This window comes from Bos mutus, chromosome 8, assembly GCF_027580195.1.
Source record: "Bos mutus isolate GX-2022 chromosome 8, NWIPB_WYAK_1.1, whole genome shotgun sequence".
Classification (NCBI taxonomy): Eukaryota; Metazoa; Chordata; class Mammalia; order Artiodactyla; family Bovidae; genus Bos; species Bos mutus.
In genome coordinates this window covers 9,689,978-9,716,954 of record NC_091624.1, presented here as the reverse complement: position 1 = coordinate 9,716,954, position 26,977 = coordinate 9,689,978, and the positions used below count along the sequence as shown (strand labels likewise).

At 48.9% G+C, this 26,977-nt stretch overlaps 1 protein-coding gene across 1 annotated transcript; it reads right to left on the bottom strand.

Annotated features, from left to right (window-relative positions):
• Positions 1 to 3,824: 3,824 nt before the first annotated feature.
• On the bottom strand, positions 3,825 to 16,188 carry AMBP (alpha-1-microglobulin/bikunin precursor). The gene is made up of 10 exons (XM_070376074.1): positions 15,800 to 16,188; positions 14,160 to 14,302; positions 12,467 to 12,543; positions 11,440 to 11,556; positions 10,884 to 10,985; positions 10,106 to 10,152; positions 6,523 to 6,604; positions 5,271 to 5,438; positions 4,788 to 4,961; positions 3,825 to 3,939 (listed from the first exon to the last, which is right to left on the bottom strand). Exons 1-10 carry the CDS (start codon positions 15,914 to 15,916, stop codon positions 3,908 to 3,910), a joined length of 1,059 nt encoding a protein of 352 aa, XP_070232175.1. The 5' UTR covers positions 15,917 to 16,188; the 3' UTR covers positions 3,825 to 3,907.
• Positions 16,189 to 26,977: the final 10,789 nt, after the last annotated feature.

Here is a 26,977-nt window from a genome sequence, read left to right as displayed (position 1 = left end):
CCAGGGGAGGAAGGGTGGCCCAGGCCCCAAGGAGCACACCCAGGTTTGCCTGGACTGGCGTCATTTATGTGATGTCATGGGTTGTGTGTACCATCCGTTTTCTGAGGAAGGGTGCCCGTGGCTTTTGCCAAGTTCCAGATGGCATCTGTGACTCTGAAGAATCAGTGGGAGCTGTCAGAGACACATTCAAACCCCGTGTCTGGACACACTGTCTCCAGTGCAGTCCAGAGTGGAAAGCCTGCCTGGGGAGGGAAGGCACTCTCCACCCCAGGAGAGGTGCAGACAGAGCCCAGACACTACACTGGGGGCCTGCCAGGCAGCCAGGCCAGCTCCCTTGGGTGCCCTCCTCTCTCTGTCCTTCTGAAGCTCTGAGCAGCGCCCTGATGCGGCAGCCCACCCAGGCTTCCCAGTGGCTTTCTCGCAGCACCCCCTTTCCTAAACCTCCCTCCCCACTCGCTGACTGCTGAAACGCTGCCATGCTCCGAGCCAGCTCTCCACTCCTCCAGGACGGGTGACTGTCCTCCCCTACCTGCCCAGAGTTAGCGCAGCCATCTCCTAGGTGAAGCACACGCCCACGTTCCCCTTGCCCTGTGGTCACTTGCAGGCCTTGAGCTCCTTCGCCCCCAGCACTGGCCTCCCGGAGGATGTGTGTGGAGTTCGAAGTGTCTGCAGAAGGGTGCTGGCCCTGCCAAATTTCCCAGGTGGCCATCACTCTAGCCAGGTTAAGAATCAGAGTCCTTCACGAGGGCCCAGCCAGGGTGGACTCGCCCTGAGCCTCACGCTGCAGACAGGCTCATCGACGCTCGGCTTGGATAGTCGGACTGAAGGCAAGTCTGAGACAGTAGTGCCGCCAGAAGGCAGCTGTGGCCTGAGCCGGGAGCAGGGAAGGAGGGGTGACCGCTTCTCCTGAAGCAGACCTGCTGTTGCCAGAACAGCCAGCACCTTGGGCTTCATCCCTGTCCTTAACCCGATACAGTCAGTGAAAGTAAAAGTGAAAGTCGCTCAGTCATGTCCGGCTCTGGGACCCCGTGGACTATACAGCCCATGGAATTCTCCAGGCCAGAATACTGCAGTGGGTAGTTTTACCCTTCTCCAGTGGATCTTCCCAACCCAGGAATCGAACCGGGGTCTCCTACACTGCAAGCGGATTTCTTTACCAACAGCTGTCAGTGCACTCCCCAAAAGGGGTGCACTGCTGGGTCAGCTGAACAACTTCCCATCAATCAAATCACAGGGGTCACAGCATGAATGGGCTGAGTCTCAGCCAGCCTCCAAGAGGCACCAGCCCTGCCCTCAGAAGCCCCTTCTGTGGGAGTTTCCTGCTCAGTGTACCATGTGGACATCCCAGAGCCGGTGGGTGAAGTTCAATCAAGGAGTTTCTATGGGCTCTGAAACAAAAGTCAGGAGTCTTGCTGGAGCAAAAAGACTCCCCCCGCAACCTCAGAATACCAGAATCCAGTAAGGCCAGGGCGTGGCCAGAGCCTTGGTATGGCTGAGGGGCCAGCCTCTGGATTTTAAAATTAAAAAACAAAAACCACATTTTTCTGAGTAGCCACGTCTATGTTGTAGAAGAGATGAGTGTGACCTGTATCTTTAAGAGAAAATTTAAGATGAGATGGTTTAAGAATCAAACAGGTGGGGCTTCTCTGGTGGCTAAGCAGTCAAGAATCTGCCTGCCAGGGCCAGAGACACGGATTCAAGCCCCAATCTGGAGAGAGCCCACATGCCTCCGAGGAGCTAAAGGCCATGCACCACAGCTTTTGGGCCTGTGCTCTAGAGCCTGGAGGCCACACTACGGAGCCTGCATGAGCAACTGCTGAAACCCAAGGGCCCTAGAGCCTGTGTTCCTCAACAACAGAAGCCACCACAGTGAGAAGCCCATGCGCTGTGACTTAGAGAGTCGCCCCCACTCACCGCAACTAGAGCAAAGCCAGCACAGCAACAAAGACCCAGCACAGCCAAAAAACAAATAAAAAGCATAGGTCATCGCAGTGTTTGGCTGGGAATGCTTCTGGTGCCTTCTGAGATGAGGGGACTCCTGACTGGAGGAGTCCCCTGAGGTGGTAAGACCAGATCCAAGGGAATTTTTTGTAGAGAAAGTTGTAGCAAGTATTGTGGAGACATGTCTCCAGAACCAGGCAGGGTGGCAGCAGGGGCTGGTGACCCTCAAGGGCGGCTCCATGTAAACGGGCCATGTCAGTTCACTGGAATTGCACAATCTTAACCACTAGACTGCTGGGGAAGTCCCCAAGAGGTCCATTTTTAAATGGTGAATTCAGAACTGTGAAAGATACCTTATGAGCCAAAAACTCCCATCCACCAGCTGAGCTGAGGGTGGCTGACCCATCTGTGGCTGGCATCTTCTGCTTTAGGCATTTGTCCTTTGGGTCACTTCAAAATATCCCTCTTCAGAGTGATACCTTCAGACTGATGCAGATGGTGGCCCCAGTGTATGAAGCGTGCATGGAGGGGGCAGGTATAGCTAGACGCAGGACGTGAGGACATTTGTGAATTGCAGCCTGGAGAGCCTCTTGGCTTCTCCCAGTGTCCCCATCCCCAACTCCAGCCATTTCTGTCAAGAGAGGGTCCCAGCTACGCCCACAAATGCTGTCCCTCAGAACAGTCCTCTCTGTTGGAACCTAGAAGCCCCAAGCTCAAGGCTTTGAAGAAAATAAGAGGGAGGAATCTCTTATGTGATCTGATCAAGAGGGCTGCAGAGCTGTCTCCACCCAGAATCCTTGCCTCTGGGTTTGTCCCCTCCACCGGAGATGTGCAGTGCCCACCCTTCTCCCTTCCTGAGGGTATCTTAATCCAATGGGCTAATGGTATGAAAGGGACTCTGGACCAAGCGAGCCACCAGCCCTTAGCATGCTGTTCACCCCATGGAGAACAGATGCCGTCTCTGCCTAGGTTTCTGCTGCCGGGGTCAGCGTTCCATTTCAGCACACGTGAAGCTGGGGTTTTTCTGCTCTCTCAGCAGCAGCAGTCCTCAGGGCTCTGAGCGGATGGAGCTAGCAAGAGGTGTTTATGAATCTGATGTTTGTAGATCTGGTCTGTGTGAGCTGGAGGCTCCTGGAGTCCTGTGCTTGGACCAAGTTGGTGCCCAAGCCATGCTGGACAGCCTACCCGCTCTCTTCCTCCAGGGAGGAGAAGGAGAAGCTGGGCTAGACCCAGGACTTGCAGCTGTGGTCCAGGACCAGATGGTTGTCCTGGGCACAATGAAAAGGGCAATGAATATTCTCCTTCCGGGGCCAAGGGCCAGAGTGAGGATGGCAGGAGATGGGATCTCCAGGGCCCTTGTGGAGGAACAGCCTAAGGCTTTCTAACCCAGCCTAAGGCTTTCTATTGCAGCTACAGCTGGCAATACGGCTGTGAACAAAGCAAAAGGCTGCAGGGGTGGGTGGGTGGGAGTTCTGTGTGGCCAAGGGCAGGGGAATTCTTTCAGGCACTTGTGGGCATTTACCCTTACCCCCTGGGCACACACTAGGCATGGTAATTTCTTCTGACCCTGGGCCACTGATGATCTCTGCCAAACATCTCTGGGAAACAAGTATCCAGAGTTGCTCCCTCTTTTCTCTCCTGGATTTATTAAAACAAAATAATCCCATTTTATACAGAACTGTGATTTATGTTTTGTAATTTGCATAGCCAATTTCATGTCCTGAAGATGGCTCTATTACATTTCCCATACACACATTTTTCATTTCTGGGGAAAGTTCATGCCCCCTCCCCAGCTGGTCTCCTCCTCGCTTCCCCCCAATCTCATTATACTTCGTGATGAACAGTCAGGACATGGAATTTCAGGAGTCTACAATTCGGTTTTTATTGGAACCTGCAGCAGGGCTCTGGGGCAGACTCTGACCCTCCCACTTCCTGCTGCCTTGTGGACTTCAGGCCTGCGGACCGGTCAGTTGGAGAAGCGCAGCAACTCCTCATCCGCTGTGGACACAGAGAGGCTCAGGGAGTAGGTGTGGGGTCACCCAAGGGCCTGTGGTTGGGGGCGGTCAGGGCATGGGGATGCCTCATGGAGGAGGGAAGACAGCTCGGACTGAGTTCGAGCCTGAGCCTGAGCCCAGAAACTTCTGCTTGCAGGGTGACTTGGTAACTCCGAGATGCATTCCACAGGATGACCTATTTTTTTTGCCTCTGATTTACTTTAGGCACCATTTTTCCGGTGGGGAGATAAGGCATATAAATCTTCAATGGCTGCGGCTTCTTGGAATGCTATTCTTGTTACCATTGCAGCATTGCCACCGTTACTAGTACTGGCTGCTGCTAGACGGGTATGAACCAGGCAAGGCACCGTGCCGCCTAGGAAGTGGGTCCTTTGTGCCACTTTACAAAAGAGAAAACTGAGACTTAAATTGGTACAGTCCACGGGGTCACAAAGAGGCGGACATGACTGAGCACGCAAGCACTGTAACAGGGACAGAGTAGATTGAGAAGATCCAGAGGTCTGAGCCTTCAGGAAGCAGTGACTGGAAGTATTTGAATCATTTGAGTAACGATGTGGCCAGCCCGAATGTGGCACTGAATGCCAGGATTGGAGCCCGCCTCTGCCCCACTCAACCCCACCCTCCCTGCTCCGGCTAGCACCTCCCCAGGTGCCCCATCCCAGCTGGGGTAAAATTGGGCTTGGCCCCATTTTACAGGTGGGAAACTGAGAGAGTGGGTGTGCTGGTCACCAGTACAGAATCCAGAACTCAGCTCTCCAGATCCCTACCAGGGCTCCCCAACCAGGATTCTGGCGGCCCCTCAGCCCCGCCCGGCGTTGTGGGGCCTCCTACCTTCACCAGGAATGCCACAGTACTCCTTACACTCCTTCTCCGAGTAAAATTTGTTGCCATTGCCCTTGCAGCCCCCATAGCTGAAGCGGACGCACTTCCCCTTGACAGCATCATATGCCCAGAGCTCGATGTAGCTTCGGCATGGCCCCTGGACTATGGGGAGGTTACAGGCCTCTGCGGAGTGGGAGGGAGGCACAGAGCATTAGAAAACCTCGTGATCACTGACCTGAGACACCCGGCAGGGACCCTACTCACCTGGAACACCTAGACCTCTTCCTATAGATTGAGAAACCAGCCCCCTAGAAGACATATGTGCCGAGGGTCACCCACACCCAAGTGCTCAATTCCTATGCCTTCAGGAAACCGGCCCTGGAATCCCACCACCGGAGCATCCTCTGTTAGCTACCTGTTCAGTGGGCAGGTGGTCTGTTGGGAGGACAGGAGTGACCAGTACGGGGGAGGCGGAAGTGGGGTGGTGCTCACCCACAGTCCGGCAGGTCTGCAGACACTCCTTCTCCGAGAGGAAGTTGTTGCCATTCCCCATGCAGCCGCCATATAAGAAGGTCTCACAGGCCATGGATGTACCGTTATAGAAATACCTCTTGAACAGCCCCAGGCAAGGCCCTTGTGAGTAGTCCAGCTGGCAGGAATCTGCGGAGGGGCAGAACAGCAGTGCTCGCTGAGTGCTGAGTGTGTGCCTGTCACCAGGCTGGACACTTCAAAGGGGAATCACCTCATTTAGTTTTCATCTCTGCATTAAGAGGAATCATTCTCAGCCCGTTTTAAAGATAAGGAAATTGACTCCCTGAGAGGCAAAGAGATTTCCTCAGGGTTACCTAGAGCTGAGATTCCAAGTCATATTTGTTGGACTCCAAAAACCCGTGCCATAATATGAGGTGTTACCAGTGGCCCAGAGACCAAGCATCCGGCTTTGGTCTTGTCTGCCCTACAGCCCTGTAAAGACAGTGGTTGAGGCTACATTCACCAGCATGCATGCTGGCAGCCTGACCTCTCTGCCTGATGTCCCAGCCCTGTGCCTTTGCCCTCATCATTCCTGCCCCTGGAATGCTAGAATGCCTTCCTCCATAAACCATAAATGGACATAAGGTGAATTCTCCTTCATCCAGGAAGTCCTCCTTGATCACTTCTCCCCTCCCTCTTCTGAGCTCCCTCAACTCTTTAGCTTACTCTCTTCTTTCAAGTCCTTTATTTTCTTCCTTGACTGCCTCCTCTACTAGACCAGAAGATGTGTTTGTCTCCATGATCCCAGTGCTCAGCAGAGGGTCTGGGGGGCGATGCAGGGTCAGGGCTCAATGTTTGCTGAAAGAGTTGAAGAGTGATTGGTCTATCAACTACACAGAGTATTCTCACATATTTTCCATGTGTCTCCACAAGAGCCCTTGAGATCAGCTCAACAGGCTGTTATCCCATTGTACAGATGAGAAAACCAAGGCGAGGAGGCCACGAAGCAAAACAGACAGGCCAGGAACTTGCTTCTCATCATGGAGCTGAATGTTTCTAAGCTCAGGGACCATGGCTTGTGATCCCCTCTCTCAACAATGTCTGGCACGGGGCAGAGAACGGGATTTGCCTTTTCTAGGCTTTTGCTTCATTCTAGTAGAAGAATAAAAAGACTTCATGGTGATAAGGGCAGCTGGAGTGAACCAGCTGTGGGCCCTTCCTCTCTCGAGTGTGGCAGAAGAGGGGTTAAAAAAAAACAGGGAGTGATCCTCACCTGCTTTCTTGCTGAAATTAGTTACTGGTTGTCCAGCCCCAGAGCCTTCCTCTTCCTGGGTCAGCACAGCCCGCCGAGCCCTCTGGGGGAAAAACAGAAGAAGCTATTTCAGGGACCTAGCCACAGTTGTTCCCCTGGCCCCTGGGAATGTAAAAGCCATTTGCTCTGAGGATCAAGGTGCAGACAGAAACACAGCTACTAGACTGATGAATGGGCTGTTTTTCCCAAAGCATCGGGCTTTCCGTGGCACTAGTGGTAAAGAATCCGCCTGCCAATTCAAGAGACAAGGGTTCAATCTCTAGGTCAAGAAGATCCCTTGGAGGAGGGCATGGCAACCCATTCTACTATTCTTGCCTGGAGAATCCCATGGACAGAGGAGCCTGGCAAGCTACAGTCCATGGGGTCGAAAAAGTTGGACACAACTTCGAAACCAAACAGCAAAAACAACTGGCTAAAACAGAAGAGGCAGGAGACAGATAAAAAGAAGCAGAACAGAAACTATCCAGACCAACTTCAGAAATCTCATTCAAGGTTGAAGGGAACAGGAGGATATTCTCAAACAGGGAAGAATTCCAGGATTCAAATATTCAAAACTTCCTCAAACACAGCAGTTTGTGAAGAAATGGCATTAAGAGATTAATAGAAATAATAACTCAGGAATGGTGAAGCTGTGTTGTATTCACTAGGAGAGAATGTAGAATCCATTAAAATATAGAGCTATTACTAAATGTCTGGGAATTGCAGAGATAGAACAGAATGGGAATGGTATCAATCTGGACAGAGTAAAAGAAAAAGGGAGAAGGAGATAGAACACACGAGAGTAAAGAGGTCTGTCTGCCAAGTCCCAGAGACAAGAGACACCCTCTGAAAGTGTTTACTTACATTTAAAGTCGTTCAGTCGTGTCCGACTCTTCGTGACCCAGTGGACTATACAGTCCATGGACTTCTCCAGGCCACAATACTGGAGTAGGTAGCCTTTCCCTTCTCCAGGGGATCTTCCCAACCCAGAGATTGAACCCAGGTCTCCCGCATTGCAGGCGGATTCTTTACCAGCTGAGCCATAAGGGAAGCCCAATCTTGACTTAGAGCATTCTTTACTAAATTAACCTCTTGGCAAGGAGAAATATTTATTTGAAGATTTTTTTTAAACAACAATGAATGTCTTTTCAAATTTAGGAATAGCATCTGGAACACAATTCCATTTAATAACAGCATATCTAAATCTGTGCATCTGTCTATCCAACTTTCTTTACATCTGCCCCTCTCCAGGTGTATACAGGTCAAGATTTCTGGAATAATGTGAATGCTCAGAGTTTGTAGGTGGTGGAATTTTTCAAAACTTGTTTTTTATACTTTTTATACTGCATTGTTTTAATTATTTATAATGAGAGTATGTTAGCTTTACAGTAGCAATGGTAATTTTTCTTAAAAAATAGGGAAGTGGTTAGCCACTATGGAGAACAGTGTGGAGAGTCCTTAAAAAACCAGAAATAGAACTGCCATATGACCCAGCAATCCCACTGCTGGGCATACACATCGAGGAAACCAGAATTGAAAGAGACACGTGTGCCCCAATGTTCATCACAGCACTGTTTACAGTAGCCAGGACATGGAAGCAACCTAGATGTCCATCAGCAGATGAATGGATAAGAAAGCTGTGGTACATATACACAATGGAATCTTACTCAGCCATTAAAAAGAATGCACTTGAATCAGTTCTAATGAGGTGGATGAAACTGGAGCCTATTATACAGAGTGAAGTAAGTCAGAAAGAAAAAGACCAATACTGTATAATAACGCATATATATGGAATTTAGAAAGATGGTAACGATGACCCTATATGCGAGACAGCAAAAGACACACAGATGTATAGAACAGTCTTTTGGACTCTGTGGGAGAGGGCGAGGATGGGATGATTTGAGAGAATAGCATTGAAACATGTATATTATCATATGTGAAATAGATCCCCAGTCCAGATTTGATGCATGAGACAGGGTGCTCAGGGCTGGTGCACTGGGATGACCCAGAGTGATGGGATGGGGAAGGAGGTGGGAGGGGGAGTTCAGGATGGGGAACACAGGTATACCCGTGGCTGATTCATGTCAATTTTTGGCAAAAACTACTACAATATTGTAAAGTAATTAGCCTCCAATTAAAATAAACTAATTAATTAAAAAAATAGGGAAGCAAAGAAATATGTTAACAGTGTGAATTCTATGTAGAAGTAGGACATTATTGTCCTTTTTTGCTTTCCTTCAGTTTTAAAAATTTTCTTCAGTTGCATGCAACAAATTCTCTTTTCATTTTTATTCTATTACAAATATTTTTAATCTTCCTTGTTATGGCTTCTTAGATACACTCATCATTTAAAAGTGAACATCTAATTTCCAAATACATGGGATTTTGTTTAAAGTATCTTTAATATTAATCTCTCATTTTGATACTAGTTTCTCATTTAAATGGTTTCTTCTCTGTAGTCACCCTCTGTTTCTTTTTAGTCTAACTTTATTGAGGCTTTCGATGGCGAAGTCAAAGATTTCTCTTGGTAAATGTCACATTGCACTTGAAAACATGGATTATTTTCAAGTGTCTTTCAATATTGATTTCTAACATCATTCCACAGTGATGAGAACAGATTCTGTATGATTTCAACATCTTCAGACCATGAAATTTTTGCATTTCATCTTCTGTCCCTGGATATGTTCCAGTGTCTCCTAGTTTATAGTCTACGGGAACTTGAATAGAATTTGTATTCTGCTGTTGTGTGAAAACTATATAAATCTTAATTATGTTGAATTGGTTTTCAGTGCTTTTCAGGTCTACTATCTCCTTCTACTTCCCTGTATATTCATTCTATTAATTTTTGAGAGTTTGATATTGAAACTCCAACTAATAACCTTAATTTATCTATTTAAAAAAATAATTGTAATATATAGTGGAACATATGAAACCTTGTTCTGTATTTTCCAAGTCCCTTGTATATATGTTATATACTTTCATAATTAAAAAAGTAAAGATTAAAATGAAAAAAATTTCAAAAATATGTTTCTAAAATAAATATATGTATTTTTACACACACACACACATACACATATAGACACAACAGTAGACTAAATTAGTATATATAATTTCCAAATAATCAGAGAAGGAATGAAGGCTTAATCAATATGGCAAAAAACAGGAAAATTAAGCAGAAGGAAGCCCCCCAAATCAAAAGTCAGCATAGGAGAGGCATTGGCTTGAGAAGCTGCTTGCTCTCGGGTTTGCTGTTTTTCAGAGCTCAACTGACTTTATTTTCATCTATTGAGTGTTGAGTATCTTTATCTCATTATTGAGTCTGTCACTGCTTTTAGGTACTTTTCTAACATGTCACTGGATTCCAGAGTAAAGGTAATTACTCCATGCCACAGACGAGGAAAGGGACATCGCATGGGGCAGCAACTAGCCCCATGCAGAACTGAGACTGAGCCCAGGTGGGTCTGACTTGCCCATCGCCGCCTTCTCTCTGCAACCCCACCCTCCGGCACGGCAGAGGAGCCTAAGCGGGCAGGGTGGGGCTGGGCTGGGGGACAGAGGTGCTCACCGAGACTGGAGTGGGCACTGGATCCTGCTCTCCAGGAACACATTCACCTGAGTCAGAGGACAGGAGAGAGAGGGAGTAAGACCCAGACAGGCTTTGCTTCTTCCGAAGAACTAATGGCCATGCGGCAGGTGGGCCCCCTCGCTGGGACCTGTCCCATGCATCAGCCCACTGCGGGGACGGCTCCACCCGCATGGATTGCTGAAGGTCATCGCTGGAAAATCGACAGGCTGGTGGCTACACCGCTGTCACCACCTCTATCATCTCCACCCCCTCCCCTCCACCAGCATTCCAAGGCTGACATCTATCCAGCACTTACTAGAAACCACGTATGGTGCTACTGTATTTAATGCCTTTATCTCATTGACCCCTTACAGCAGCTTCTAAGGGGGGACATTATTATCCCCATTTTACAGATGAGGAAATGAGGCTCTGAAAGCCGCCAGAAGCCACCCAGCTCAGTTTGAAGCTCCGTGCTCTAACTCCTACCCTCTATTACCTCCCAAGAGGCGGCCCTGAATTCTGGCTATCACCGCACTTGGCAGGTGGCAGCAGAGTGAATGCTGAACTGGCTCTAGCCTCAGCTCTGCCAGGTACACGCCGACTGGCCTGGGACAAGTCCAGGGACCCAGAGTGCTTTTTCTATAAAGAGAGGAGGGGAACCATAGCCCAGTTTACCTCAAAGGGTGGTGGGACAGACCCAGGGGCCGGGGGATGTGCTCTGGAGGCCACAGAGGACGAGGAGGGGACAGAAATGTGAGACGGGGTGGGGTGCCGTTACCTCTGTCGGGCATTGTGAAGATGGCATCTTCGGGGATGCCCACACCCAGGGCCACCTCCCTGAATTCCTCCAGCAGGCTTTCCCGAAGCTGCGGCTCACGCCCTGCAAGTGGGAGGCAGGGGAGATGCCTAGAACCACAGGGCCCAGGGCTGCCAGGGCCTGGCATTATTTTGCCCAGGGACTTTCATTTCGGGGACATTTGAGACCTATTGACTCAGTTGGGTCTCTTCAGTACCCTTACAGAAAGCTCAGCTCCAGAAGAGGAGGAGGAGCCTTCCCAGGCTCCCCATTCCAGGTCTCCCAGATCTCCACCCAGCACAAGAGTGGTTCTTTAAGGGCCCAGAGATGCTAGAATTTTCTGGAAATTTTGAGTTCAAAAGAAGAGGCTTCAACCTCAAATGGGAGACTGAGCTCTACCTTCTACAGGGAGAGTAAATGTTTTCACCTTTCCCGTAACTGGAGTTTTGTTGGAAGGAAAAAGCAAAACTCCCTGCACTTCCCCACTTCATTTCCCCAAATGACAGGTCTCCTCCCACCCCCAGCTCCGGGCCTTTACCATAGAGTTTGGCAGTAATGGTGGGTCCATGGCGACGGCTTAATTTCTTGGTCAGAAAAATGGCATACTCATCGTAGTTGGTGTGGACCACATAGGACTCCATGGTGATATTCCACTCTGCATGGAAAATGAAGGAAGACAAAAAGATCAGTGGTCAGAAGGCTTCTATCCTGAGACCCTTCACCTATTCACCCACATATCATCTATTCATCAATCCTTCTGTCCACCCATCCTTTGCATATATTCATTTATCTATTCATCCATCTTCACTCTCTCTCTCCATCCATCTCCTCCATAAATTCATCATTAATTCATCTGCCATCGTTTCATCCGTCCGTCCTCTCCATATATCAGTCCATAAATACATCCATTTTCCTTCCTTCCTTCCCTCCCTCTTTCCTTCTTTCTTTCCTCCATCTGTTAGCCCATCAGTTTATCTATTTAATGATTGATTACTCAACTAATCTACCATCTTACATGTATTCACTTACCATTTTTTAATTCTCTCACTCATTTATTTATCCAACCATTCATCTATGCAAACATTAAAGCTCTGACACATTTATTTGATGCATAGAGCAAATTCAATAAACATTTGCCGGATTAATGATAAATTCATGTCCACATGTGTCTATCCCTTAGCACCATACACTCTGTACATGGTAGATGCTTAGCAAATTTTTATCAGTTGATTGCAGATGCCTAACAGGAAGAGTGATGAAATCTTGATGTTATCCCCAGCATTCAGAACCATCACTTGAATTCAGCAATGTTTTCAGCTCATCACTTAAAATCAGCACTGGATGAGCGTGTACATGGGTGGGGCAAGGGTCATGGGGGTAGGAGCTAGAGAGAGAAAGAGAAAGAAGGAGAGAGAGAAGGAGGGGGGAATTTGGTGGGAGGCTAGATGACATTGCAGAAAAATGGGAGGAATGGCTGTAGGGGCAGAGAGGAAGAGAGGTTAAGATGTCAGGCATTTTTTTTAGCGAAGAAGAGAACTGTGGGTGTCCCCTTTGACTCAACTTACTGGCTTTGTGATAGAGAAACTTCCCATCAGTGCTTGTTTTCTCATAAGTACCAGAGATCGATTCACAGACACCTTTCCTGGAAATGAACAAACCAAAATGAAGATAGTATCTGGTAGAGACCATTGTCCTGACACCCCGCTCTCCTGTAAGGTTCTTCCAAATACAGGGTTTTTTTTTTTGTTTTTTTTTTTGTAATTTGGAAAGTAACATTTCCAAATATCTGGTTTAGTTCTCACACCAGTCCTGAGAGACATATGTTTCACAGAAGAGAGCAGAGGGACTGAGGGAAGCAAGGAGCTAACTGATGCTATCTTCTTGGTAAACCCAGCACTAAAAATCAGCACAGTATTTGTATACGCCAGGAAATCAGAACGATTCATTAACACATTAAGTCATTTATTACTTTCTGTCTCTCTTGCCCCACTTTTCTCATCTGAGAAATGGGGATAATGATAGTTTCTACCTCATATGGTGGTTGAGAGCATCAAATGAGATATTTTATGCAGAGAGCTTAGAGTAAGTACTATGTACACATTAGCTACTATCTTTACCAGCTGAGTTACCAGGGAAGCCCATTATTGTTATAATGATGATCATTTATCTTATTGATATTTAACGAGCATCATCTATGTGCCAAGCACTATGCCACAGGCTGGGGATACACAGAAAGGCAGGGGAGACCCTGTCCCGTCATGGAGCATTAGATTCTAAAACCCAGTGAAGGGGGTGGGCAGGCCAGAGGCAGATGCAGTCGGTGAGGTTACTGCCACGTGGGGGGAAGCAGGGGTACTCAGAGAGCACAAAAGAAGGCCTGTAACCTGAACCTGGATGGGTGGAGGGAGTCAGAGAGGCCTTCCTGGAGGAGGCAACAAAGAACCTGAGTCCTGAAGGATCCATAGGAATTAGTGCAGGAAGTGGGGAGAGGTTTTCTAGGTAGAAGAAATATTTGATGCAAAGTCCCAGAGGATGGAGGGTTCCAGAAACTGAAAGAAGATCCAGCTAGGTGGGTCAGAGAGTATGTAGGTATGTGCGGAAGGGAACAGTGAGCACTTGGGAGTCACAGAGGGCTGAAGGCTATGTTGAAGGAGTTGAACTTTATCTCAAGGGCAATAGGGAAGGAACTCTGGAAAGGTTTAAGCAGATTTGAGTTTTTGAAAGGCCTTTCTGGTTGCGAGGTGATGAATGGTTGCAAGGATGGAAAGTTGGAGGTTAGAGGTGGGGAGAAATGTAGAGAGGCTACTGTAGATAACAGTAGGAAAGAAAGCTGAAGGTTACTTGGTCCAGGGCAGTGAAGAGGGAAGAAGTAAACAGACCAGAGGGAATAAGGAAGAGCAGGGACAAGGCTGGATGGTGGACCAAACGGTCATGGCAGAGCAAAGAAGAGTCTAGGACATGCACCTACCACCCAACTTTCCAGCTTGTGTAGAAACGCCTTTACTGAGCTAAAGGAAGCCCAAGGGGCAAGAGTAGATTGGGAAACAGGCAGAGTGTTGGGGACGTTGCCCTTGAGGTGTAGGTGGGACAGTTAGAACGGGCTGCCCCAGCAGTGGGAAGCAGAGAAGTCTGGCCCTCAGGAGTGAGTCCTGGCTGGAAGTAGAGACCTGCTACTTTCCAGGACAGGGTGGAGGCTGAAGCCAGGGTTGGGGTGGGGGAAGGAGTGGGTCCCAGTCCTCTAACCCCATCCCCACTCACCGCCTGTGGGTGTTGGTGACGCTGATCTCCTTGCTCGTCGGCCCCGCTTTCAACACCACTGTGCTCATGGTCATCTTCTCCTTGAACCTCTTCAGCCATGGGCAGGTGGAGCCCACGGCCACATTGAACCACTTCCCATAGATCTAGGAGGCAGCCACAAGCCCTAAGGATCTGGACCTGGACAAGACTGGGAGGGCGTCTGTCCCCCTCCCCCCTCTCAATGACGTCTCCTCCTAAGTGATCGTGTCTCACAGGTAACTGGAGGCTACGAGGCTTCCAGGGAGGATGGAGCTCTGATGATGGAGCTCCAGGCATCATGGCTGGCTTAGGAGGGAGACGGCAGGCAGACCCCACCCCGCCAGTTGGCAGAGGGCCTGACTGCTGAGATGCAGGTTTTGGGCTGCTCACTGGACAGGATCCAAATCCCCATGCCCCAAGGTCACCATCAACCACTGCTCCCCAAGAGCAAGAGTCCCGTCTCTTACTCCTCCAGGGGTACTCACCACCTTGCACACAGCCCATACCTCTGTGTTAGAAAGTAACTCCTTTCCCTAAGCTGAGCCTGACCCAGGATGAGCCTGCCGCTTCTAGAAAGAGCCCTTAGGTGTCTGCAGACCCTTCGTCATCCCAGACCACCAGAGACCTGTTCCTCATGCCCTGCTCCCCACAACCCTTCCTCATCCCTAAATGTAAACAAAATCCATACTGCGGCTACAAAGGTCAGAAGGAGCCTGGGGTGGCGGTGGAGGAACAGGCTTTGCTCAAGGTCACCCAGAGATTCGGGCAGAGCCGGGGCTGGACGGCAGCCTCCCCTGGCACAGCGCCCTGCCCAGGCCGCTTAGTCCCACCAGCCTGATTTCTGTCCTGCTCCTCTTCTCCCCATGATCCTACAGGTAGGGCAGAGGGCCCAGGATGGGCTAACAGAGATGTTGCGGCAGAGGTGAGTAGTTAAAGGATGAAGGGATGCAGGTTAGGGGGTGGGCAGAAGAGTCACACAAAGCTGGGCACTGTTGGGGGGAGGCGCTGCAGGGGCAGCAGGACTTGGTCGGCACCAGCCTTCTCTGCTGCTGCTGCTGAGTCGCTTCAGTCGTGTCTGACTCTGTGCGACCCCATAGACAGCAGCCCACCAGGCTCCGCCGTCCCTGGGATTCTCCAGGCAAGAACACTGGAGTGGGTTGCTATTTCCTTCTCCAATGCATGAAAGTGAAAAGTGAAAGTGAAGTCGCTCAGTCGTGTCTGACTCTTAGCGACCCCATGGACTGCAGCCTACAGGCTTCTCCGTCCATGGGAGTTTCCAGGCAAGAGTACTGGAGTGGGGTGCCATTGCCTTCTCCGAGAAGCCTTCTCTGGGTGGGTTCTAATCGGAGTACAATTTCCCATGGAGCCCAACAGTACAGGTTCAGACTTCAGGATCTTTGACTCAGAATGGCAGCCCAGAATCCCACGAAAGGGTGAGTGCAGAGGTGCAGCTTCAATGAAGTCCTGACAGTCTGAGCAGCAGAAAGGGCCCTGAGGGACCCACCCCTGGAGTTCCAGATGCAGAGACTGAGACCCCAAGGCACATAGGACTTGCCCCTTCCTGCCAGCAAGGCCCAGCCGCTCAGACACCCTGCCATCACCGCCAGAGATGCCAGCCTTACCCTAGACAGGTCGAAGTTCTCCTGCACTTGAATGTCATCGGGCAATGTGGGCACGGAGCTGGCGTTTACCGCCAGGCAGGCAGTCAGTAACAACAGCAGGCCGCTGAGACTCCGCATGGCTCTGGTTCCTCTGTCTGGGGTGTCACTCACAGGCTTGGCTGGTCTGGGGATGGAAGAGCCACCAGCTCCCTGCTCGAGGCAGCTACAGACTGGGGCTGGGGAAGGGGTCTGCGGCTGTAGGTGACCTTGCTGTTTGTCCTGCTCGGCGAGGACCAATCAGAGACCCAAGGCCAGGGCCAATCGATCCCTTTTAGTACCCTGTCCAGGGTCACAGTCCCCAGGGGCCAGGGTATTTGTTTCAGAGGAGCCGCTGGCCAAATGCAACCTGGCCTGGGCGCAGCTGGACGCTGGGTTCAGGCATCACAAGGGCTTCCCCAGAAACTCCTCGCCTGTCCCAGGCAGGATGGGAGAGGCGGGCAGCCCAAGCCCTTCCTGCTGAGTCATTCCACCTGTGAGCCAGGAGGACAAGCCCGACTGGCCTGTTTCCCATATGAAAAAATCTAGGGCCTGGGGAGAGTGAGTGACTTAGCAGAGACTATAAGCAGGTCTATGGCGAAGCTAGCTTTCCTTGTGGCTCAGATGGTAAAGAATCTACCTGCAAGGCGGGAGTCCCAAGTTCAATCCCTGGGTTGGGAAGATGCCCTGGAGAAGGGAACGGCTACCCACTCCAGTATTCATGCCTGGAGAATCCCAGGCACAGAGGAGCCTGGCAGGCTACAGTCCATGGAGGTGCAAAGAGTTGGACTGGACTGAGTGGCTTAACACTACCACCATGGCAAAGATAAGACTAGAACTCAGATATCCTATCCCCAGAGCTCCTTCTCTGACCCATGGCTTCCCACAGCCCTAGCAAATAATATTAATAGTCAAAATAATAATGCTGCTGCTGATGTCCACAGCTTCGATGCACTGAGCCCCTGGTATGTACCAGCTAGGCACAAGAGCTTTACGCCTGCCCTGAAATGGCTCATCCCCACAAGAGCCCCATCAAGCAGGGGCTGTTTTTCCCCTTTATAGACAGGCAGCCTTTGGTGGTGGCTGAGAGCGTGGACTCAGGAGCCAGGTTGCTCTCTGTGCTGCTCAATGGGGCAGGGGGCGGCCTTGGGTGAGCGACTTTACCTTTCACCACATCCGTGTCTTCATCTGAAAATGGGATAGTAGCAGTTCCTGGTTGAGAACATTGTCACAAGGACGGAAGAAGCTCATGCTTGCAAAGCAGTAGGACAGTAGCTGGGACGTGCCGGGAGCTGAGTGTGTTCACTGAGGGGTGAATAAAGTCCCCTCCCCACAGGCTCAAGTGACACCTTACGTGCGTATGTAATTAGTTCAGATGAGGTCCTACCGGAGGAGGATGAACCCTCAGTCCAAGGACTGATGTCTTCATAAGACAAAGAGGAGGGAGATTTGGACTCAGAAACACACAGGGAAGATGGCCACAGGAAGACAGAGGCTGAGATTGGAACGAGGCGGCTGCAAGCCAAGGAATGCCAGGGGCTGCCGACAGGAGCTGGGAAGAGCCGGGAAGGGTTTTCTTCTAGAACCTTTAGGAAGGATGCGGCCCTCCTGACAACTTGCTGTCCAACTTGTAACCTCCAGAACCAGGAGAGAAAAGATTTCTGTATTATTACACCACCCACTTTGTGGTGTTCTATTAATGGCAGCCTTAGGAAACTAGACAGTGTTCATTCCATCGAAATATTTAACGGGAATTTTAAAAAGCAGATCTGTTTGTCTCCAAAGATCAAACTCTTGCTAGTGATACTGCAGGTCCTCTCTACTTTAAAAAAATTTTTTTTAAACTATGAAAGTATGATAACACATTTACATGAAACTTGGAAAATACAGAAAATTATTTTTTAAGTCAATAAATTAAGATTTTTAGTTGGAGTTTCTATATCAAACTCTCAAAAATTAACAGAATGAATGTGCAGAGAAGTAGAAGGATATGAAAAGCATGGAAAGCACTATTAGCCTGAAAAGCATGAAAGCATGAAAAGCACTGGAAACCAATTCAACATAACTAAGATTTATACAATTTTCACATAATAGTAGGAACCAATTTCTATTCAAGTTCCCATAGACTGTAAGCCAGGAGACACGGAAACACAGCCAGGGGTGTAAAACAAGCTGCAAAAAGTTTGCAGTCTAAAGATACTGAAATCATACAGAATTTGTTCTCTTATCACTGTGGAATGATATTAGAACTCAATATCAAAAGATATTTGAAAATGACCCACATATTTTCAAGTGCAATGTGGCATTTACCAAGAGAGACCTTCAACTTAGCCATTGAAAGCCTCAGTAAAGTTAGACTGAAGAGAACACAGAGGGTGATTGCAGAGAAGAAAGCATTTAAATGAGAAATTGGTATAAAATGAGAAATTAATATTAAAGATATTTTAAACAAAATCCCATGCATTTGGAAATTAGATGTCCACTTTTAAATGATGGGTCTATCAAAGAAACAGCAACAAGGAAGATTAGAAAATATTTGCAACAGAATAAAAATGAAAAGAGAATTTACCAGAATGTGTTGCATGCAGCTGAAGCTGCTCCATGCAATTACATGCAACGTGGAGTCTTGAAAAAGGTATGAAAACAAATAATGAACACTAGCATAAAATTTTGTGGGATTTGAACAAAATCTGCGCTTTAGTTAATACTACTGTGAAAAGTAAAGTCTTAGTTGTTCAGTTGTGTCCGACTCTTTGTGACCTCATGGCCTGTAGCCCTCTAGGCTCCTCAGTATCACTTGTGAATCTCCCGATTTTTTTTTTTTATGACATAGTATTTCTTCATATTCTCAGAATTGGACTCAAAGTTTCAAGCTTCATTCAAATTTTTTTAAATCACTAAGATAATACATTTTCTCGACTTTAAGCAGTAATACTAGATGCCAAAATATATGGAACTATATTAAAGTTTTGAGTGAATATAAATTAGAAATCCAGCATTCTATTCATACGAAGTCAAACAAGAGGAATCAAAATGTCATTAGGTTTTTTTAGATAGGCAAAATTTCATAAATTTTCTAATATGATTACACATACTATATATTTGTTGTTCAGTCACTAAGTTGTGTCCGACTCTTCAGCCTCATGCACTACAGCATGCCAGGCTTCCCTGTCCTTCACTGTCTCTCGGGGTTTGCTCAAACTCATGTCCCCTGAGTCGATGATGCCATCCAACCATCCTCTGTCGTCCCCTTCTCCTCCTGCCCTTAATCTTTCCCAGCATCAAGGTCTTTTCCAATGAGTCAGCTCTGCGCATCAGGGGCCAAAGTGCTGGATCTTCAGCTTCAGCATCAGTCCTTTCAATGAATATTCAGAGTTGATTTCCTTTAGGATTGAGTGGTTTAATCTCCTTACCATCCAAGGAACTCTCGAGAGTCTTCTCCAACGCCACAGGTCGAAAGCATCAATTCTCAGGCGCTCAGCCTTCTTTATGGTCCAACTCTCACATCCATACATGACTGCTGGAAAAATCATAGCTTTGACTATATGGACCTTTGTTGGCAAAGTGATGCCTCTGCTTTTTAATACCCTGTCTAGGTTGGTCATAGCTTTTCTTCCAGGGAGCAAGCGTCTTTTAGTTTCATGGCTGCAGTCGCCACCTGCAGTGACTTTGGAGCCCAAGAAAATTAAGTCTGTCACTGTATCCGTTGTTTCCCCCATCTCTTTGCAGGGAGAAATATCAATAATCTCAGATATGCAGATGACACCACCCTAATGGCAGAAAGTGAAAAGGAACTAAAGAGCCTCTTGATGAGGGTAAAAGAGGAGAGTGGAAAAGCTAGTTTAAAACACAACATTCAAAAAACTAGGATCACAGTATCCGGTCCCATCACTTCATGGCAAATAGATGGAGGAAAAAATGGAAACAGTGACAATTATCTTCCCTCTTGTTCACAGAGTTTCTCAAGCTTTTATGGTTTGTTTCATGGTGATGGTGAGGAGGCAGTCTGAATTAAAAAGGGCGCTGAGAGCCAGAGGCCTTGACTTGTTCGATACAACTTTGGGGATGACCTTCCCTCTCCGAAGCCCACTTTTCTCACCTGTTAATGGAAGATAGGAATCCCTGATCTGACAAGAGGTCAAGTGAGCACTGTGTGTGAAAGTACTCTCTAAGCAGTCCAGTGCCTCACCTGTGTGGTGGTGTCAGGATGTCTGTCTTTGAAGAAACCAAATCTGATAAAAGAATGAAAAAAATCACAACGAATCATGAACAGGAACAGAGCCATCCTGTAAAGGTTGCCTACAGGGTACCACAGTGGCTCATCTGATCTTCATGGAGAGTCTGCATTGTCAGGACTGTCAACCCCCCTGGCCCCAAGGGAAGCCTAAGACCCACACGGGTGTAGAAGAATCCCAGCCTCTTTTGGGGCAAAATTATTCAACCAGCAGCACAACCCCTCCTGGGGGAGGGGAGATGCCGGGAGGATGGGCCCAGGATGTTGATCTCTTCTCCCACTTCCAGAGATGTTTGCTCTCCTGAGATTATTAACCAAAGCAAACAGTGAGAACAAACTCTGACAAAGCCCACCTGGACTTTGAGCTGTTTTTTAAAAATTAATCCAGAACCACAAGGACGCAAGGCTGGCAGTAAACAGGAGTGCTGACCCTCTTCCCGCTCTGGCCCTTGGGGTGGAAGGAGAGAGGCTCTGGGGCCCCTGTCCTCCTAAAGGATCCGGGGTCCAAGGGTCCACTGAAATTGGCTGGGTCCCAGAACCCTTTCAAGGGGAGGGCAAGGGCCTGACCACACAGGAGACCTCCGAGCCTCAGAGCCAGTGCAGGAGGAAATGGAGGCCTGTTTCAGATGAGCACTCTGGGCCTCAGAGAAGGAAAAGAACTTGTTCAAAGTTCCCCAGCTTGGGGGTGATGCAGCTGGAGGTCAAATTGGCCTGGCTCCAGAGCCCAGGCTTTCCCCCATCCTTTATTCATCCGTTCACTCATTCACTTACCAAACATGCTCTCCAGGCTTGGTGCTGAGGATAGGATGGAAAACAGGACACGCTCCCCAGGGCTCTGCCCCCAGAAGCAAATCTGGCATGATGAGTAGAAATCAGCCAGCCAAAAAGGCAGGCATAGGGTGCGGGTCAGTGGGGAGGAGGAGAGGGTATTCCAGACAGAGGAAACAGCAACTGTAAAGGCTTCGAGGAGGATGGTGGAGAGAGAAATGTATATGGAATGCAAAAACAAACAAGCCAAACCACAGGTCTGGAGCTTGGGAGACAAAGAGAGACGTGGAGCAAGCCGGGCCGGGGAGGTGGTGAGGACCAGCAGGGAGGACTCCGACACCAGCTCAAGGGGATTGCTGGCTGGCTGGAGTATCTGGGGAGCCATGGCGCATTTTCAGAAGTGCTTCTGGAGAGATGGGTGAGGAGGCAGTGCAAGTGGGAAGCTCAGGGAAGCAACTCACTGGGAGGTTTTCCAGGAAGAAGGAAGGGGCCGGAGCACTGGGATCTGGAGAATGGACCAGCAGGAACATCAAAGACATTATTAGGTGGAGGTGGCCAAGATTGGGACCTTCCTCTGCTAATGGAGGAAGTGCGTGGCAGGGAGACCTTGCCTCCCCACGGCGAGGTATCCAGCTGTGGGCCTCATCCTAGGGCCTGACGCTGCCCAGTTTCTTCAGACTCAGAGCCACAACCCTTCCTTCGAGAGGAAGCTGGAGGCGGCAGCACCCAGGACTCCACGACAGTGATGGAGGAGGCGTTATTCTCACCGGCCGGCTCTGTCTAGGTTTTGTTCCCCATTCATGTCACAAAGAGCCAGGCCACCCACAGGCTTGAGTTCCAGTCCTTGTGACTTGTTGGGTGACTGCCGCAGTCTTTTCTCTCCTTGACCTCACCCTCCTCCTCTGGATTCCTGATGAAGGTATAATCTCATGTGACAGAGGTGAAATGAGCACTGGGTGAGGGGCCTTTGTGAAAGTGCTCCCAGTGTTCATATGGGAAGGACAAATGTCATCACAGGCACTTCGCACAGCATGTGGTATCAGGTAAAGGCCCCATAGGCAGCAGAAATCACGCGCAAGAAGGTGTGAGCACCCCACGTCCACTAGAGGGCAGCAGAGAACGTCAGAAAGAAAAGGAATTTGTTCACAGGTTCCTCCTTACAGACCTGGAGGCAGAGGCCAAGAATCAAGGCCAGCAGAAGTGGTAGAACCAGGGTTGGAATCCAGCTTTCCTTGCCTCAAGCCTGCTTACAGCCCTCTGATGAGCGTAAAACACTCAGCTTCTGCCTTGCCTATCCCCACCCCGGCCACAGACCTGGATGCTTAGATGAGCCTCCTTTAAAACTAGTTTCCTGCCAGTGAATTCAGTTCTCCTGGTGAACTAGGATTGGGTATCACTGCTGTTGAGCACAAGGGCTGCGACCACCTGAATAAGCACTTAGGTTCATAATGTGTGCCAGGTCCAACGCTGAGGACCCAACAAGCATGTCATATCGCATCCTCTGGTTAAAGTTCCGTCATTTCACTATGATGTGTAGCCCCATTTGGCAGATAGGGAAATCGAGGCCAAGAGATCAGATGACTTGGTGTCAAGGGTCACCCAGCCAGTGAGTAGTGATCCAAACCCAGATGTGTCTCCCTGACTGCCGAGTCACTCTGCTGACCTCCCAGATCCTTGTCCCCGGATACACAGTGGCCTGTGGCTGTGTTCTTTCAGACACCTGGAGCAGAGGGGTGGCTGTCTCCCTCCTGTACACCTCACAGCATGAATGAGCCTGGTTCTCCCTTCCCCGGCCAAGAGCACGCTTGCTTTCTGCCACAGCAAGACTTGGCCCTTCTTTTCTTCCTCAGAGACCAGCACTGTGCTGGCCACTTAACAGCAGCTCAGAGACCACCTGCTAATCAACTGACTTAGAACCGTGAGCAGAAATGTAGGTCAGACCCTAGAAAAGACCACCCAACTAGAAGACAGCTGAGGGAGACTGGGAGACTGAAATAACCATGGCCAAACCCTTGAATCACGACCCATGAATGAGTGACTGGGGTATTCCCAGACACAATTTTAAAAGCAAAGGTCCCTTGAGTCGCTGATTTTGAGTTATTCTGTGCATGATGGCTGGCAGGATCCTCAAGACTTCATCCAGCAGAGTGATGACTGAGCTGCTGAACTTTGCACCCAGACTGTCCCGGGTTCCAGTCATGGCTGTGACCCCTTCCTGCCTGTTTGGTCTTAACTGACTTCAACTTCCTCAACCTGTCTTTTCCTCTGTTAAATGGGGTTCATAAGAACTAATAAGGGTGTATAAGAATGTCACTTTCTTGCTCCTTGGAGACAGCTTAGCAAATAATAAACGTTAACCCTGGGTGGAGGGTCCTCTTGCGTGCGTACTCAGTCATGTCCGACTCTTTGCGACCCTATGGACAGAAGTCCACCAGGCTCCTCTGTCCAAGGAATTTTCCAGGCAAGAATACTGGAGTCAGTGGCCATTTCCTTTTACAGGGGATCTTCCCGACCCAGGGGTTGAACCTGCATCTTTCGCATCTCCTACGTTGGCAGGCAGATTCTTTACCATTGGGCCACCTGGGAAGCCAGAGGATTCCCTTGCCTGTGTGCACACTTAGTCGCTTCCGTCATGTCTGACTCTTTGCGACCCCATGGACTGTAACCCACCAGGCTCCTCTGACCATGGTATTCTCCAGGCAAGAATATTGGGCTGCTGTGCCCTCCTCCAGGGGATTGTCTCTATCCAGGGGTCAAACCTCATGATTTGATGCAGCAGATTCTTTACCGTTGGGCCACCCAGGAAGCCAGAGGATCCCCTTAGATCTTGTCAATTCAGCCTCACGATTGTGGGAGCAGGTGGCTCAGCTTGCAGAAGCAGCCCAGAAAGTGCGACACTTTGGAGTTGGGTGTCCTGGAGAAGCAGCTGCCCCAAGAACAGAGCTTGTGGCCCAGGGCGTGGCTTGCTTTGTACCCCGGAAGAAAGGGCTCCCAGAGGAATAAACTCCCTAAGACCTGGTGTGCATCAGGAAGAGGACACAGCAGTTTTCCTGCTCTTTGCAGGCTGGTCTTATCTGCCCTGCATTAAATAAAGCAGGACCTCAGCAGGCCTGCCCGACTCCTGGCTGACCGAGTTGACGTCACCCAGTATCCTTGGAGGGATGAAAATAGCTCTGAAATCACGAGACAAGCCAGACTCCTTGGAAAGTCCCACTGGCCTTTCTTGAATGAAGACAAATGCATCTCTAGCGATCAGCCTCCCTGGAAGGAGAGTGGGAAGTCTTCCCTGGTTTTCCATTGGGTGACAGAGTCCTGAGTGGCTAATCGCTCCCTGGAAGAACCCGTATTAGAAGGCTCACCTTGTAGGAAGGAACTAGCAGAGCTGGATGTCAACTTCATGAGTTTGTATAACCAGAGTCCAGATATTGATGCAATTCCTCTCCTGGAAAACAGGACTGGTAGAATATTTGTGCTGAAAGCATCCATTAGTAATAAAAATAGTAATAACAGCCAGCATGTATTTAGCACTGACCACTTGCCAGGTTCTGTCCTAAACAGTTTACATGGATTCACTTCTTTAATCCTCATATCATCCCCTATGAGCACATTAACCAATCTTATCCCTATTTTCAGAGGAGGACTTAGATTCAGAGAGTTTAGTTACCTTTTCCAGGCTCCCATAACCATACATTGGGCAGACAAGCTGAGAGAGGGAGAGGGTTTGCCAAGGTTCTGTAGCCAGGAGACCACCCATACAAAAGGCTGGATTTTCGGGGTCCATTTCTAATTCTCTTGATTCTGGCTAGGCTGCACAGAATCCTCCTTCTGGGGGTAGCCTGTGAATAATTACTGTATCTCTGGAGGTGATGAGGTTTCCTCAATGGGTTAAAAGAACTTGAGAAGTCCATTCCTCCACCTTATTAAAGACCTCTGTAGAGTCCGACTCTGTTGGGCTGTTGAGATTCAATGGAACTTAACTTCTCCAAGGAGGCTGCTCTTTCTTCTTAGTGGTTCCTGGTTAGATGAAAAGCCCTCCTCTATTATCCCTTCCTTTGTGGTCCTACTGAGTAACACTTGGCACGGTTGTTGAGCTCACCTATTCAAGAGCCAGAACACCCTAGCCCAAATCCCACTTCTGCCACCTGCTAGCTGTGTGACCTTGGGAAAATTTCTGAGCCTCTTCTTGTCTTGGTTTCCTCACTGTAAGATGAAGATAATAATAGTACCTACCTCACAGAGTTGTTGTGAGAAATGCAACCTGGATTCATGGCCAGTGCTGAGAACGATGCTTGGTACCAGAGAAATATGCTAATCATTATTACTTATTTCATTGCATAGCAATTGTCACTTTGATTGTCCTTTTACCCCACTTGATTGGAAGCTCTCTGAGAACAGAGCGGTGGCTTAAGGTCCGGCCAGGGTCCTCATGCCTAGTAGGCCAGGCCTGGCCTTCAAATAAGGACTTTGGCTCAGTGGTGAAGAATCTGCCTGCAATGCAGAAGATGTGGGTTCAATCCCTGGGTTGGGAAGATCCCCTCAAGAAGGAAATGGCAACCCACTCCAGTATGCTTGCCTGGAAAACCCCATTGGACAGAGAAGCCTGGTGGGCTACAGTCCCTGGGTGTCACTAAAGAGTTGGATATGACTTAGAAAATAAACAACAAAATGTACAATGAGTGAGAGAGAGTGTAATCAGAGCCAGAGGCTGAAAGAACGTTCTCGAGGAAGATACTTGTGGCCAGCAGCTTGGTTTTTTTTTTGGCTGTGCTATGTATCCATTGTGGCTCTCAGGCTTAATTGTCCTGTGGCATGTGGGATCTTAGTTCCCCGACAGGGGATGGAACCTGTGTCCCCTGCATTGGAAGGCAGATTCTTAACCACTGGACCACCAGGGGAAGTCCCTATGGCCTTCTTTGCCGGCCTGTAAGCATGGATGTCAGTGATGGCCAGCGGGTTTGTAGATCTGTTGCCAAGCAGGCTTAGAATCCAGGTCTCCTGACTCCAGTCCTGGTCTCCATCCAATTCGTTTACAAGTTCTAGTAACTGCTGCTCCTTGTTTCATAGCAAGACTACCCCCACCTACCCAATCACATTCCATCATGTTTGCTTAAAAAAAAGGTCGACAGAGAATTCCCTGGTGGTTCAGTGGTTAGGACTCTGCACATTCACTGCTGAGAATGTGAGTTCAAATCCTGGTCAGGAAACTAACACCCCATAAGCTGTGCAGCGTGGCCAAAAATAAAACTTAAATAAATAAATAAAGGAAGACAAGTCTTTGGAAGCTCCGCAAGGAGAAACAGGAAAAATAATCGAGGACACAAGATATCCCTCAAAGGGGCTGAAATCAAGTCAGTTTGGTGTACAAAACTGAATTAATATGAGTTGGAGCAAATGTGTCATTAGTCAAAGGGAAGAAAGACCCTGAGTGAGAGAAAGTAGTATGTGAGAGAAAGCTGACGCAGAGAGGGGATGGGGGTGAGAAGTTCTCAGCAGGTAGATCTTCACAAGCTCTCGTGCTCTCTCCACCTTTTCTGGTCCACCTTGGGGTTGGTCACTGAGATGAAACCTCATAACCTTTTGAACCCAAGCACCCACATGAGTGCTTTTCCTGAAGTTTCTCTCCTCCTACTGTAATGTTTTCACCATGCTGCCCATTCTGCACCGGCTGATGGTTAGAGTCCCCAGGGATCTGGAGAACTGGATCAGGGCTCCAGACATGAGGTTGATCTCTGGATTTGACACCATTCTAGAAACTCCCGGATGGCCTTCCAAGCACTGGTAAACACCCCCACGCCTAGCCAGAGATTCCAGAGAACCCCTCCCAACTGCTACACAAAGTTTTACAGTTTCCAAGAGCTCTTCTACGGATTTGGAATTCTGGGAAATTCCCACAGCGCTTCAGGATTTCTAATAGCTGTCCTGGTTCTAATGTATCAGAGACCGTCTTCTAAGTTTGACAGTTCTGGAGAACTGCTACCCTATGTCATGGGGGCCAAAGAACATCCCCCAATTCCAACATTCTGGGGAAAGTCAGGAGTGTCCTGTGGGATCTACAGTTCCGAGTAATGACAATCCTGGGATCCTGCGGACTTCCTCCAGGGTTAGGGACTCTGGACAAGCTGCAGTTCTTGAGTAAGGATGCTAAGAGGGAGGTAGACACA

What these genes read in the sequence shown, in the direction of transcription:
- AMBP (XM_070376074.1), bottom strand. Translation starts at nt 15,916, where the DNA reads ATGCGGAGTCTCAGCGGCCTGCTGTTGTTACTGACTGCCTGCCTGGCG. An exon ending in GTTTCTCTATCACAAAGCCA is followed by an intron (nt 11,557 to 12,466) that starts GTAAGTTGAGTC and finishes TTTTCCATGCAG; the next exon opens with AGTGGAATATCACCATGGAG. An exon ending in CATTACTGCCAAACTCTATG is followed by an intron (nt 10,986 to 11,439) that starts GTAAAGGCCCGG and finishes TCCCACTTGCAG; the next exon opens with GGCGTGAGCCGCAGCTTCGG.